At 32.0% G+C, this 14,780-nt stretch overlaps 1 protein-coding gene across 9 annotated transcripts in view; it reads right to left on the reverse strand.

Annotated features, from left to right (window-relative positions):
- LOC118202998 (uncharacterized) overlaps positions 1–14,780 on the reverse strand; it is a 309,092-nt gene that overhangs the window by 105,956 nt on the left and 188,356 nt on the right. For all 9 annotated transcript variants that reach the window (XR_015038645.1, XR_015038646.1, XR_015038647.1 and 6 more), the window contains one exon: positions 13,500–13,643. Coding sequence is in view for 6 of the 9 variants with exons in the window: in XM_085807995.1 (XP_085664121.1) it covers positions 13,500–13,643 (144 nt within the window). In the remaining 3 variants the exon portion in view is untranslated. The remainder of the gene's footprint in view (positions 1–13,499; positions 13,644–14,780) is intronic.

Genomic DNA, 14,780 nt, shown 5'->3' on the forward strand with positions numbered 1-14,780 from the left:
CTGCTTCTTGAATTATTTCTTCGACATCTTCCACATTTACCCCTTCAAAATATGTCTGTACAATACCGCACCAAACAAGAAATACAAGTACACTCTTTCGGATATGTATTTGAAACCTATCACGGCATAATATTTCGGGGAATCCCCGTATGCTGCGAGCGATTTCGTGGAATCCCCGGGTTGAAATAAAAGAGCGCTAAACCGAAACAGCGCTAAACGAAACAGTGTCATGCGGGGTCTTACTGTATATTGTTTTTCATTAGCAATTTTATTTTTGTGATTTTACTTACTATCAGGTACTTTTGCATTGCACTTATAAGCAATTTTTATAAGAAGTAATGATGTGATACATAAAAACATACACACCACAGTCTCATAAGATATACTAGCAATACAATAAATTTATAAGTTAAGTTTATTTACAAAATCAGAGACCTATTTCTTTTCAATACATCAGAATTCATTTATTAATCAAAAACTATGTTTACTTATTAAAATCATGCTCATTAATTAAAGCAGAGCTTAGTATTGGGATTCTCGGATTTTCAAATGTAGTTTACTGCATTTATTTGCAAATATTATTAAACATACAATTTTGACAGTAAGTTATTTTATGTAATTACATATCTTAATATAATGTGCTTATATATGAAACATTTTAAATTCTATTTTTATGTAAAATATTACTTTGCATGTAGGTTTACAGGAAATGCTAAGGTTTGTACAGTACAACTACCTAATATTAGTACAACTACCTAATATTAGTGTACAGTACAACTACCTAATATTAGTAATAACACAGATGTGTATAGAGCTGTATCTTTACTCAAAAGTTTGTCTTATTACAATAAACTATACTGCAGTCAAAATGAGTTATACAATTGATTCAGAAGAAATTGATAAATTGCTTCAATAAGAAAAATTTGAGAGATTTAAGTTCAATTATTTTATCTGGCTTTTCTTTACACTACTTCTTGCTTACTTTTTCAATTCAAGAAAATGTATTTATATTTGTCATAACAAAGGGTGCGGTAGCGTTCATAGCGTAATTTGACTTGCATAGCACAATGACGTACTGCATGAATGCGTGCCAGCTCGTGCCCTATTCGTGTACTAATGAGCTGCCATTTCGAGTGTGACAGTGCACAGCATTGTGCCTTTGCTGTTGAAAGTTATTTCAAGAATAACTACTCTGTTATTGCTACCCAGTGTCTATTTTGGCAACATTTCAACTTAAAACGTTATGGGAAAGTTCCAGATAGATGGACCATTGCGACAGACATTTCCAGGTAGAGTAATTTCCCATTTTGGTGACATTTCCTGGCCGCTTCGCCCACTTGATCTTTCATGTGTCGACTTTGGGGGCACCTGAAGCAAGAGGTTTTCTGAACACGTTGTGCCATCATTCCTGAGTTAAAGTATCGCATCCGAACTGCCGGAGGCAATGTCCCAGGGAATACGTTATGGTAAGCTTCCAACGCCGCCTAGATGAATGTGTTGTGCAGAGGGGGCATCATATTCAAAAAGTAATCCCCGCAATGGACAATGACTTACACAAATGGCATACCTTTAACTATTAATTGACATAAGAGGTAATAAATAAATTACAGTAACTGCCTTATGGTTTGCTTTTAATATCCTACTATGAACGCTGTCGCACCCTATATTACCTCCAATTTTGGTAATGTCAAAACATAAATTTTTTTGTTGTTTATGCTACACTCCTGCATTATGTAAAGTAATTTCTGCAATTCCAATAAAAATCTACCACTCTTGTATTTGGAAGAAATTAAGAAAAATGCTGTATCATCACCTTATTGCTGAGACTACACCCACTGAGAATACAGTCAGTCGCACAGACAGAACAAAGACAGGCAGATTGCCGCAGCAAAGAGGATGCTCATGAAGGAGCAAGATGGCAGGTAATGTGCAGATAGCCTCCAATAATTCAGTGTTGCTCACATTTCAGTTAATTACTCATAATATTTGTAACAGGAGTTAAAAATTATTGACTTTAAATGTGCTTGCAGGCATCAGTTATGATTGCATCCACTTCTTCCACGTACCCAATATCTTCAGCACTCATTTTAGATCAAATGTAATATATGCATGTGTATCTACATGCTGAATTTCTTCTTTAAGAATTTAAGAACACACTAACAGAAAATATTGGGAGCACGTTCAGGATTAGGGTACCAGAAGATATAGGTAGGTGAAGAAATTTATTTCATCATTAAGTCTTGTTAAAATGACTGTTAAAACGAAAAAAAAAAAAAAAAAAAAAGCCTATTAAAAGTGAGTGAGAAAATACGTTTAGTCGTACCTACTAATTTGAAAGTAACAGAATTGCAAAAGCTAATAGAGAGTTCAGATGTGTTTAAAAAGGACAATGACTCTGTTGCCAACTTAATTAAACAAAACCATAGAAGACAGACTAGAAAAATCAAAACTGGTTCAGTTGCAAAAGGAACATGAAACAAAAATTCCAAAAACACAACATGTTCAGTCAACTTTGAGAAGCTTGGAAAATAACAAGTCAGAGATAAATTTAGAACATTCATAAAATGTGTCAAAACCTTAACTATACCCGTTCTGGCAAAACTGGAAGCGTTGAATTTGTTCTTTGCATCAGTTGAAAGGGCATTCCGAAACAAAAATATTTCAGATAAGTTAAAAGCAGAAGTATTGATAAACATATTAGGGGAAAAGGCACAGAATGTTTTAATTTTCATCAGTAATGAAGAGTTAAAGGACTAGGATAAAGTAAAAGCTTTGAAGTTAAAAGAGTTTCAACCAACTCCCATAGATTGTTTAACCTTCTGAGTACAGATTTTTGGATCTGTCATGAAAATCTGTTTTTAAACAGCCTTTATTAGCTAAATTTGTATAATTACTTGTTCCAGTTGCTATTTTCATAAACTTACATTCATTAAGCTGACATTTATATAATTAAAGAAAGTAAGAAAACAAAATATCTTAAATTACGAGATAATATATATTAAGCGACAAAAAATCTCATGACTGGATAAAGCCCGGTCTTGGCGCTCAGAGGGCTAAAGAGTTTAAGAAAGCACAGAGAACACAAGCTGAGAATTTCAATCAGTTTTCATTAAGCTTAACTGCAATGTTTGAGTACTACTGTAATTTGAGAAGCATTAAAGATTTCAATACATTAAAAGAGCTAATTGTCTCTCACAAAATGTATGAAACAGTAGATTTGGAAACAAAATGTTCTGTTAGACGTAAGCAGGGGGAAGACTGGCTTTAAACCACATAATTTAGGAAGAGAACGTGATTTGTATCATTCTTCTGAAAGAAAATTTTTAACTGATGCCAATAGTTCGCGATTCAAAAACTTACTTACCAAAAGGCCTAGCTTTGTGAATACAATGTTAAAAAAGAGCCAACTAAGCAAAAGGAATCATCAAGAAATCCTATTAACCAAAAAAAAAAATAGAACCGATAAGACTTGTTTAAAGGTGGTTCGCTTAATTTTGCATGTGACTACCTGAAATGATTTGAAGGAATGAAGCTTCGTACAACGAAAAAAAAAAAAAAAAAAAGGAGTAGTGTTAGGAATTCAAAACAAGATGAATCATGTGCATTAGCGTGACCTTGAATATATTGATTTATTCCTCAATTGAAAAAGTTTCGAGAAGGAAATTAATAATTTTTAGGAAATCTCTTTTCCCAAACGTTAAGAGAACTGAAAAAGCAACACGTGTAAGAAATGACAACAAACAGAGATAATAATTTCATTAACAAAGCTGGCTGAAATTAAAAAGGAATTGAATGTGAAATTGAAGCTATCACATTCTGATTAGAAAGAATCCCATTCGAAGTTTGAGGAAAAGAAATATATGCTCAACATCAACTTCTAGAGAACCTTCACTAGATAAAGAGAAGCTGGAGAGAAAATTATCATCAAATAAAGGTGATGATGATGATCATAAATCACAAGTCAGAAGGTCTGCATCAAGCAAAAAATTCTTATGACCAACTTCAGGAATAGTCAGTTTTGAAAAGTCCGAGGTGTTGCAAAGGAAGGTAGCAATAATGATGTTAATACGTGTCATACTTCAGACGGGAAAAACAGATGCAAAGGGAGATAGCAATAATGATGTTAATACATGCCATACTTCAGATGAGAAGAAAGCAAATGTAAAAATTCCACAAAGAAAAGGCAATTAAACTGATATGACGTTGAGAAAGTTTGATGCCATGATGGACCAAACAAGATGTCCACTGCAGTTGACTACATAAAGCCATAATTTATATTTTACTAATGAAATGTTATTTATTTTATTTCTTTCCTTTATGTTCTTTTTTGCAATGTGGTTCACTCATTCCAGAATTCATGAAGATTTGAGTGGTAAGCAGTTTTGCTACACAGTAGATAAGAGAATTATGAATAGGTGTGTAAGAGTTTTGGCCTGCAGACTACTGCTGAGCTGAAAATTAAAGTCTGGGGACTTCAGCACTGGTCTTAATGTGAATTGTAGGTCTGAAGATAGATTATATTTAGGTAAGTTGTATGTTTGAGTTTCTGCCACAGGCTAGACAAGCTTGCAGCCACTAGTCAAGTTAGATTAAATTCTTGAATTTACAGCAAATGTGGAAACAGTTTGTGTTTGAACCAGGTCTGATCATCTGGTAACTTTTTGTGGTACTTTTCCTTTTTGCTGGCACAAACGATTAAGTCGCCAATAATGGTACAACTGATGCCAAACGGAATATCTTCGCTGATAACATTTTATGGCTCATTTTCAAAACAAGTCGCAGCCATTTCTGATCAGATTGATTGTTTCTTTCAATACTGGCATACAATTACATAGAATTTTTATAAGATAGTTAAATTTTACGCTCTAAGACATTTTGTGGTAATTAAGTCAATGCAATTAGAATGCAATCACACCGCTCACCTGAAGGCGAAAATATAGAAAAGGCAAAATCAAATGTTAAATTCATCAATTCTAATGGGAATACACTAGCGAAGTAAAGCACTGTGGTTTTACATAATTTCTGAGTAAGCTATTCGTATGAATTGAAGTAATTCTGGCATTTAAACTTGTATTCCAAATTATGATTTAATTTGAAATTAATGTAAATAATTGCTGAGAGATTTAGATTTTTGTAGCGTAGTTTACGGGAGATCACTTGGGGTCACGTGCAGTGGCGTAACTAGAACTCTTGGGCCCCCATGCAAAAAATTTTCCTGGGTCCCTTTCCCAGTAAATTTAATTTGCTAAAAAAAAAAAAAAAAAAAAAAAAAAAAGGGAAAAGTTTAAAAAAAAAATTAAGGATTCCAGGAGCCAATGTTTTCATGATGATTTTTACCACATCTGGATTAATTGTTAAAAAATAAAAGCACTTTCTTAGGGAACGAGTTGAAAGGTGCGTAACATGAAGAAAGAATAAAAAGGAAAATAATTTCCCTTAACCAACTGGTGAAATGAAAATTTGCTTTAGTCTGGGTATTTGACGTCAGATGATTTTAATTCAGTTATTTAAGAGTTTTTGTGTGAGTGCGAGAGACAGATTTTTCTTTCCTTTCACTGAGATGCATACTGATAATAAATGAATAAGTCTATATAAAAAAAGGAACATGTCAACGTATAGCATTTAGAAAATGAAGAAAGCCTAGATTTGGCGAGATATTTATATAAAATCCGAGAAGTTTTAAATACTAATATTTTAAATTTTTACATAAAATCTGTGCATACCTAAGTTTTTTCGCTTAATTTAGCAAACTTAAAATTAATTAGTTATATTATAAACTGACAGACAAGATAATTGATAAATGTACTGAAAAGCTATTACATTAATGTATAGTACTCTGTGATTTACTCGGCTTACGAACATGATTTATGCACAAATATACAAGTAATAAATAAGAACTTTTATAATGTAAATGATACATTTGTTAAATATAAAACATATTTATCATAAACTTCATAAAGAAAACTATTTAAACATACAATTTTTGTAGAAAATATGTATGGTAAAGTTTTTTACTGTCTTTTTAAAAAACCTTTTGGTACACTAAATTACTTGTATACATGATTTTTATAAAAAAATATGGATGCTAAAGTTTTTCACTGTTTCCTTTTAATTTTACTCAGTCTGTACTGCTCTTCTCTCATTTTTTCCTCCCTCAATAAGTGGAATGATAACATTGGTGGCCAAAATTCCTCATAAAGAAAAAAAAATCCTTCTTTTAAAATTTGCGTCTCCTAACCTTCCTTCATTTCCGCAAAATTATTTATCAATACTTGGACGTCCATTTTCTCAGCCATCTGAGCTTCAACGCTCAATAGTGATAGGTTTGACAACCGATCTTGTGTCATACTGTTTCTTAAATATGTTTTTATTAGTTTTAGTATTGAAAATGACCTCTCACTCGTGGCTGTGGTTACAGGTTGTAAGAATTATGTTAATTTTATTAACAGTTAAATTTTAAGTTAAAGTTCCTTTCCTGTCAAATTCTTAACTTCAACTTACTACTTCCAGCCAGAACGTAGTTTTGGAATCTTGCTGAATATTTAATGAGTAGGAGCAGTATTTAAACCACGAAGTTACTTACTGAGTGAGAGAGAATCGGAGTTTCTGATTTACGCGCGTCTGCCTTTTTGGCCACTCTCTCTCTCAGAGCTGTTATTACGCACGGCCGTATTCAGGCCCTGGCTAAGCTTCGTAGTCAAATAAGTTAAGGGGCCAGCTCAATTTGATATTCGAATATTTTTAGGAAATTCTTCACAAATTTATGATGAAATCATAAACAGTAGAAGGAAATTTTATTGATATGTACCCAAAGAGCTTTGAAAATGATTGTGTGATACGAAAGAGAAATTTTAAAATAAAACACAAAATACTTATAATATGAGGATTTATCTAAATTTAAATACCAACTGTAGCAAAATATGACGATTCCCTTCCAAGTTTCAAGGTCACAGAAATGTTTAATAATTTAGAGTTAAGCTTATTGACACTAACTTATATTTGAAGATGAGTACTCACACTCTGTCGGATGGATTCTAAAAGTAGTACACATAAATACTTGGTTAGGAAACAAGTATAAAATTTCTTCATAATTAGTAAAAATAAAATTGTATGAAACAAGTTTTGCGTACTTCGTAGAGAAATGCGCAAAACTTCATTTAATGAAAATAGGTTTGCTGTACCCCAGGTGGATCAGAAAACAAAAATCAGTTAGGAAAGGCAGATATATTTTTAGGAGCATTAATATTTATAATTATTGTTATCTGTTTTATTTGTGTCTTAGAAAGCTATTTATGTCTCAGAAATTAATGACCTCAGATTTCCAGTCTTTACATTGCTTACAAATTAAGCAGTATCTATTTTTTCATCTTAATCATTAATTTATTAATGACAAAAATATAAAAAATAAATATAATGTATGGGAACATATATTAACGGAAGCTATTTATGTCTTAGAAAAGTTAAGCAGTGATGTCGAAATAAAAGACAATAATGTACAAAGGGATTTTATGAGTGAAAATCGCATCATTTGCTATTAAAACGTGTTAATTAAATTTTTTAATTTGCAAAAATTATTGAAATATTACAATAATGGGGAGAATTCTTTTCTAAAATATTCCATTCGTTTGTGTAGTGAAAATAGCAATGTAATTCGCGTTCTTTCAGATGTTGAAATGCAACTCAAAACTATTAGGGCAACGCTGCCATTGATATGTTTAATATTTTCAGTAATTAATTTATCGAAGTAGAACAGTCAAAAGTCGTTAATCCGGACTCGTCGGGACTTCGGCGATTCCGGATTATCGATTTTTCCGGATTATAGATCATGAGTTTAAATCTGGTAAGATGGCATGCAAAAATTACAAAATTAAAAATATGAAACCATAATTTATGAAATAAAGAACAATTATGATCTAAAGCGTATCAAAATTTACAAAAAAAAGGTTAATATTTATTTGTTTACTTTATTAAATATTTCTTTCAATGTAAGTTGTTAAAGTTGCTTCGTTTTATGTGATAATACTTTCTCTTTAATTCTATAAACAGACATAATTTCTTCTTCAGTTACAAAGTTCCGCTGTTAAAGTCCTATAATTGCTGTGTTGAGAATACCGACTAATTTGTCAATCGAAATTTTTTCGTTTTCAATAACCTCTGTCACTTTCTTCTTTATCGGAAGCGAATTATAATGACGAGGAATTTGATTTAAATCATATCAAAGACGGAGTACATCGAGATGAAATACTACATTTAGAAAGGAATTATAAGCCAAATAAAATAAAAACATCTGCCCTGAAGATAAGGATAGTACTGACAGATTAACTTCCAATTCATTGCGTGCCGCGGCGTTCCCCCCCCCCCCGGCCACAGAGCAGCGTGAAATTGATAAACAGATTTCGGAATGGTTTGAGAAATGAAGGATGTGCCTTTATACATTTTTTGCAGCAATTCCACTTTTTGTTTAATGGACTTCTAAACATACTTTCGCTTCGTAGATCCTTTAGATATTAGTAAATATATATCGGAAATTCTATTTGACATAATCGAAAGTTCAAGCTTACTTTTATAAAATTGCTCTAACCGTCTGGAAAAAATAATAAGCCCGATCGAATTCGAAGATTAAGGAACAACGCAATCTGCAACATTAACTGAAGTAGATAATTTTAGCTTAGCTTATATCGTCCGTTATACATTAAACGCGCAAACATAAACGTATTACATGCATGTGCACACGCAGATTCGCAGCCGTAAAAGAAATATGCAGAAGGTTTGTAGCTTTGAGGTCCAGATTATAGATCATTCCGGATTATGGGTGTCCGAATTAACGACTTTTGACTGTATATACTTTTAGTTGTGTGATGGCATTTTTACTATCATTATTATACTATTATTGATGATTTCAAGTACTGAATGCTGTGGGAAGTAAATTAAAAGCAAAAGTAAAGTAAATTGTAAAATTTCATTTCAAATAATGGTTTGAAAGTACTCCACGAAGTCGTTGTTCCCCTTAGGCAAATAGTACTCGAGTGCTTTATATAATAATTCAATTCAGTTCCGTTTAAATAACGTACAAATTATTGCGCATTACTCAATTATACGCTTAAATGTTTCACGTTGTTAAAATAAATTGTAATTTATTATATTTTTTTCAAACGAAAGGAGATTAATATATTACTTTCAAAACAAATTTAATGTCTTCAGAATTATCTTTTACAGATAAGTGTGAATTTTCGGTAGATGGGTAATTTACAGGTTGAGACACACCACAGCTCTTCTCTTTTCTAATGCAAATCAAGTAAATCCTCAAACGAGTTCTGTGCCTTCAGATTTAATTCTCAATTTGGGATTTTAAAGAATTTCTAACCTGCATTTTATCTGCAATGTCAGAATATTTTGAAAATTCTGATATGAAAAATTGGATAAATATTTATTTACTCATTATTTCAAGTAAAAATATTCATCCATTCCCTTTCCTTTCCCCATGAATGAAGAAGTAATGAATTTCGAATTTACGCCGGAAATTAACTGAAATATTTGGCCGCTTAATGTTTGAGCATTTGTGTGTTCATAGCCTGTCGTAAAAACTTCCCTCCTTTTTCGGACCTTGAATTCATTCAAAGATCCCTAAGCCAAACGGGAAATCTCTCCTTTCCAAATGTGGTGTCATAAATTCTTTGCATTTCCTGGACTAGAATGGCATTTCGACATGGGGGTGGGGCAAAGTTCTTTCATGTCACAACTGTTCAACTTACGTCAATGATTTTGCATTCTTAAGAAAGAAAAGCAAGTAATCTGGAGTTAGCAATTAATACTTATGAATGATTCCCCCCTCCAGCTTATTAGTGTAAAAAACAGAGAACAAAAAAAGCAATCCGCTTTTAACTTTTCCATTTTGTACTGTCAATCGTGCTTCTAAATCCAAAGTGTTTCTGTCCCTCACCTTGCCTCTTTGTGCGACTGCACAGGTTGCAAGTACCATCATTTTTTACATTGTGAGAACTATACATTCAAACATGCAGATTCTTTCTTATTTAATTTCTTTAAAAATAATACAGGTTGAAATTATTTGGTGGCAACAATTTGAAAAGTGGTGCGCTGTTTATAGCGAACCAACGCAATACATGTTATATTAAATTGTAAGAATCATTCACATTAATAAATTCAATTTCAAATTGAATATTAGGACTGATTTTTTTGGACTTGCATTTAATGGAAAAGCTAGTAAGAGATTCAATATACGAACAAAATTAAACGCTATGGAATGAAATATTATGAAAATTATGAATTACAAATAGTCCTCGAGTGGAAATATGTCTACTGATTGTTCTACTTAGGAAATATGTCTACTGATTGTTCGATCATTATGCGAATTATACAGAAACAAATTAATATATAAAATAAGTACTTTATAATAAATAGTTACAATTAACTTTCATTTCCACTGCGTTTTGATTTGGGATTGCAAAAGAAGAAACCTTTCCTTTAGGGGGTCGCCTTTAATAATTTTTAGGTTTGAGACTAAGAAATACAAAGGAACTTTTCCTATTTTCCGCTCACTGCTATCCCTAAACTGGGGTAGGTCACAAAGTTACTATAGTCAAATGCTGGAATTTTAACTTTTGCAAACACTTGAATTTAGTTGTTTCAGGTGCTTCCAAGGGCCTCCTATCTGCGTCATACAGAGAATTGCATCACTGTACCATATAGGTAAGGGGCCCTTAGAAACTTAAAAGAAACGTATTCTATTATACATATGCTTAAAGATTCTAAAGTTAAAAGTAAAATGGAGTCAAATCAAGGCTATTCCTCAACTATATTAATATTAACAATCATGTAAAAGGGGTTTAACACAGAATTAAAACAAGAATTTATAGTAGTACAAATTCTAAAAATAAAAATGAAAAACAAATGGGAAAAAAATACAAGATAAAAAATATAAAAAAATAGTAATTAACCTTCTTTTATAGAAATTCTAATTCCGAACTCATCAAAGGAAAATGAATTAAAGCTTCTATATATATATGCAATGGAATCCGACTTTTAAGTTTAAACATGTAAATGTAGTTCAGCAGAATAATTAAGAGCCCCCTATGCGACGGCATTCCTTGCATACCCTTATTTACGCCACTGGTCACGTGAATCAGGATGTTGTACCATGAAAGCATAGTAAATTCTTAATGTCTTTTTACAAATTTATTGTCTTTATTTATTGGCTTTTTACGGAATTTTAAACCATATTAAAAAGTTTATGCCTTCAAAATAAAAAATTCTTAGCATTAACATTTTTTATGTGTATACTGTATGTTGTCGCCAACAAAGTCTGCATGGCGATATCTGCGCCGGCAAAACGGAAAAGCACACTTTTTGTTTGTATATTTTAATTTAATCCCTTACAAGTAGTGAGACAGCACAAAGTTTCCTTCTGTGTCTTATTACTTAGAAAATGAGAGATTCTTATACTGATAATTCACATAGGAATTTAGGTAACACCATATTAGTATTGAAATTTGAGCTAAGTTACTTGTACTCACAGCTGGTTGTTACAAGCATTTCACAAATAAAACCACTTCTGAGTCTGCAGCACCAATTCAGTCAACAATTTGAAAAAATGCTAGAATTGGGGCAGCTTGGCAAAGATCCTCTCTCCGAATAGGATAGACAAAGAATGTTACAAGAGCAAAGAATTTTACAGAAATAAATGTTGTTTGGCCTCTGTGAGTAATTTTTGAAAATATGTTGACCAAGAATTTTTCATATTTTTTTACTAGGTAGTTTCAACAGAAACCAACCTAAACTGAAAGACACCAGACTTTTTTCAAGAGAAAGCTCTACAGGATTCTGCTTCTCTGAAAAGTATGACAGCAATTGCTATACCTAATAATAAAAACGTAAGGAACCTTCCTACAAAATTAAAAACCATGTAGCTTCAGCTGGTAAGTTCATACCATTTCAGAAGCTATCATTAAACGTTGTACAATCAATACTGTCATCAGAAATCTTGATGAAAAAAGCCTGCAAATTAGCCTCCAACATCCCCCTTTGTCAAGTAAGATAGATTCAGTATGGCCAATGATGTGTTAGATACCTAAGACTCACATCATGTATATCAAATTGGTATTATAAACGGATGAATAGACTGATCTTGCTGGGCTGGAAATTAATTCATATTTGTTCATTTCTTTTACTTAAATAGCTATTACTTCAAAGATATACTTAAATATACTTAAAAAGCTAATAGCTTTTTGACCACCATCAGGGACTGAAATATTTAATATTTCATGTGAATTTTTCTCCTCAAATGAAATACCATTGGAAAACAATTCAGATATATAGAATATAGATCGCAATATTGCAGCGATTTTCAAAATTAAAAATAAGACAAGAAAGTATAACAGCAGCTACTGAATTCTTCAGAGACCTTGAAGCTTATATTACCTCAGGAAAAAAGTGTTTTCTGAGCTTATGATAGTTTTGAATGATGTTACTAGAAATTATATAAAATCATAACCTGTTAAATGCAGGCACTTCAAACTAATGTGCGAATATATAGGAAGCCACACAAGTCTTTTCTATTGCACATGGAACTGAAGTAGTTGTCTTGAGGAAAAGTGTTGACACATTTGATGGAGCTGCATACAGAGGTTCTAGTTCTAGCATCATTAAAGGACAATAACACTCTATTAGTGACAATTTCAAATAAAGACTGGAGGTGCAAGCTAATGTCTTTGGTCAATGTTTTTAGCAAAATAAATGGAATGAATCTATCACTGCAAGAGGAAAAATGCCATACTTTTTTTATGTAAATGTCATTGCACCTTGTGTAATAAGCAACATATATATTGGTTTGAATGCATGAAAAAACACATCAAACTGCTTTCCTCTTAAAAAAAGCATCTTTAGTGAAACTGTTATGAATTGAAGAAAAAATATTTGTGGTCAGATACATGCTTACACTAAGAGTTGTAGAACTTTTGTGAAAAGTTCTAGCTAATAAACAATTACCAGATTTTCTTTTTAATTCTAACAGCATGATCCACACAGAAAAATGCACATGAATTGACATACATAAAAATGTATGCTAATATGTAAAACATGGCAAACTGCAGGGCTGTCAAGGCTTATTCCAGTGTACTGATACATGGTAGCTATTCTTAGAATTCTAACAATAATAACAGAACTACCATATGTATTTGAACTATGTTGACATGATGACTGTGATCTAGTTTTCATAATTTCTAGTTATAATTAGTTATAAAAGGATATTTTTGCTTATAACTGTATAAATAAATATATAGAATAAACAAATCATATAAAACAGGAATAACTGATGAATAAAAACTAAATGTTGAAATTAAGGAGGGAAATACTTTAAACATATCAATCATACCAAGCAGTTCAGAGTAAAATGTTTCAATTTTTTGCTGAAGAATAATATCCTTTTTAGAAACAAATAATTCTGACAATTTTACCAGAACTGAGTTAATTAACACGATACATACTGATGCTTCAACACTGCAGGGAGGAATTGCTCCATTTTCGGAAGGAATAATACAAGCAGGTTTTGTGCACTGAGCTTTTTCTAACTGAGCTAGCAACTGCTTCCTTTTCTGCTGAAGAGCAGCTAATGTTTGGCATTCTAATCTCTAAAAAGGAATGAGGAAATGAGAACATTTTACAGTATGAAACTCCAGTTAGCTAGCAATAAAAAACGCCAACAGCTAGTTTAAAACAATAGTTTTATAAGAATAAGTTATGGAAGTCATAGCATAATTTCTGCTTGAATGGAGGTCCTAATAGTTTTGAATCAATTAAAACTGATTAGTCCAAAAGTACTCTTTTTAAATTTACATACATTAAAATGTACACTAAACAATATCTTAAACAAATTATCAGCTCCAACAATAAAATGAATTATACACACTGTGAGCGAAAAGTTTGTCAAAACTTTAAAAATTCATAAAAAAGGAAGAAATGATGATAAAGAAGTGTGGTTTAAAAGAAAGGGCTCGCAAGGAAGTTGGATGTTTTTTAGAAGCAAAAATATTAGTTAAAAATGTCACCAGTAGAGGGCACTAACATGAGAGATTCAGTAGAATTTTGCACACTAATCTTGCAATACAAGACCACGATACATAAGGATATCTCATTTGTTTTCATAATGTTATCAATACCCGAGTGAGCGTTGTTGGTGAAGTTCTATTTGGATGGAGAGTCAGCAACTGTTGCAATGCAAAAATTTTGCACGGCAAAATGATTGAAAACAAGAAATGACCTCATAAAGGAAGGATACAAACAGTGAGACAAAATATGTTTTATTATGCTTAGTACAGCAGAAACCAACAAATAAGAACAAAAACAAACAATGATCATCATTAAGAAGATGATGTCTCATCATCATTAAAGAAGATGTTCGAATATATGACTCTGGACCGTGATGCAGGGCCACACTTCTCCTGCACTTGTAAGATCTGCTTCATGAATGGAATACCTCATGGAAATGCAAAGTGCACAGTTGCAAAGTGCAATGAATTAGAAAACTATTTTCAGAAACAATGGAAGCTGAATGCCAGCTTTTAAGCACATGTTCATTTGAGACAATAGGGTGAGTGTTGCCAGATATATAGGCATCAACACCATCTAGTGGCAAAAAACGTGGAGACTTTTTATATGACCGAATATATATATATAAAAGAGGAATAGGAAAATCTCATTTATAAAAAACTGCAATTTATCTTCAATTAACAGAGACAGTAGAGAAAGAAAATATCAAATTAATAAAT

Source organism: Stegodyphus dumicola, chromosome X1 (genome assembly GCF_044657685.1).
Source record: "Stegodyphus dumicola isolate Sdum_Otavi_A_Nest chromosome X1, ASM4465768v1".
Taxonomy (NCBI): domain Eukaryota; kingdom Metazoa; phylum Arthropoda; class Arachnida; order Araneae; family Eresidae; genus Stegodyphus; species Stegodyphus dumicola.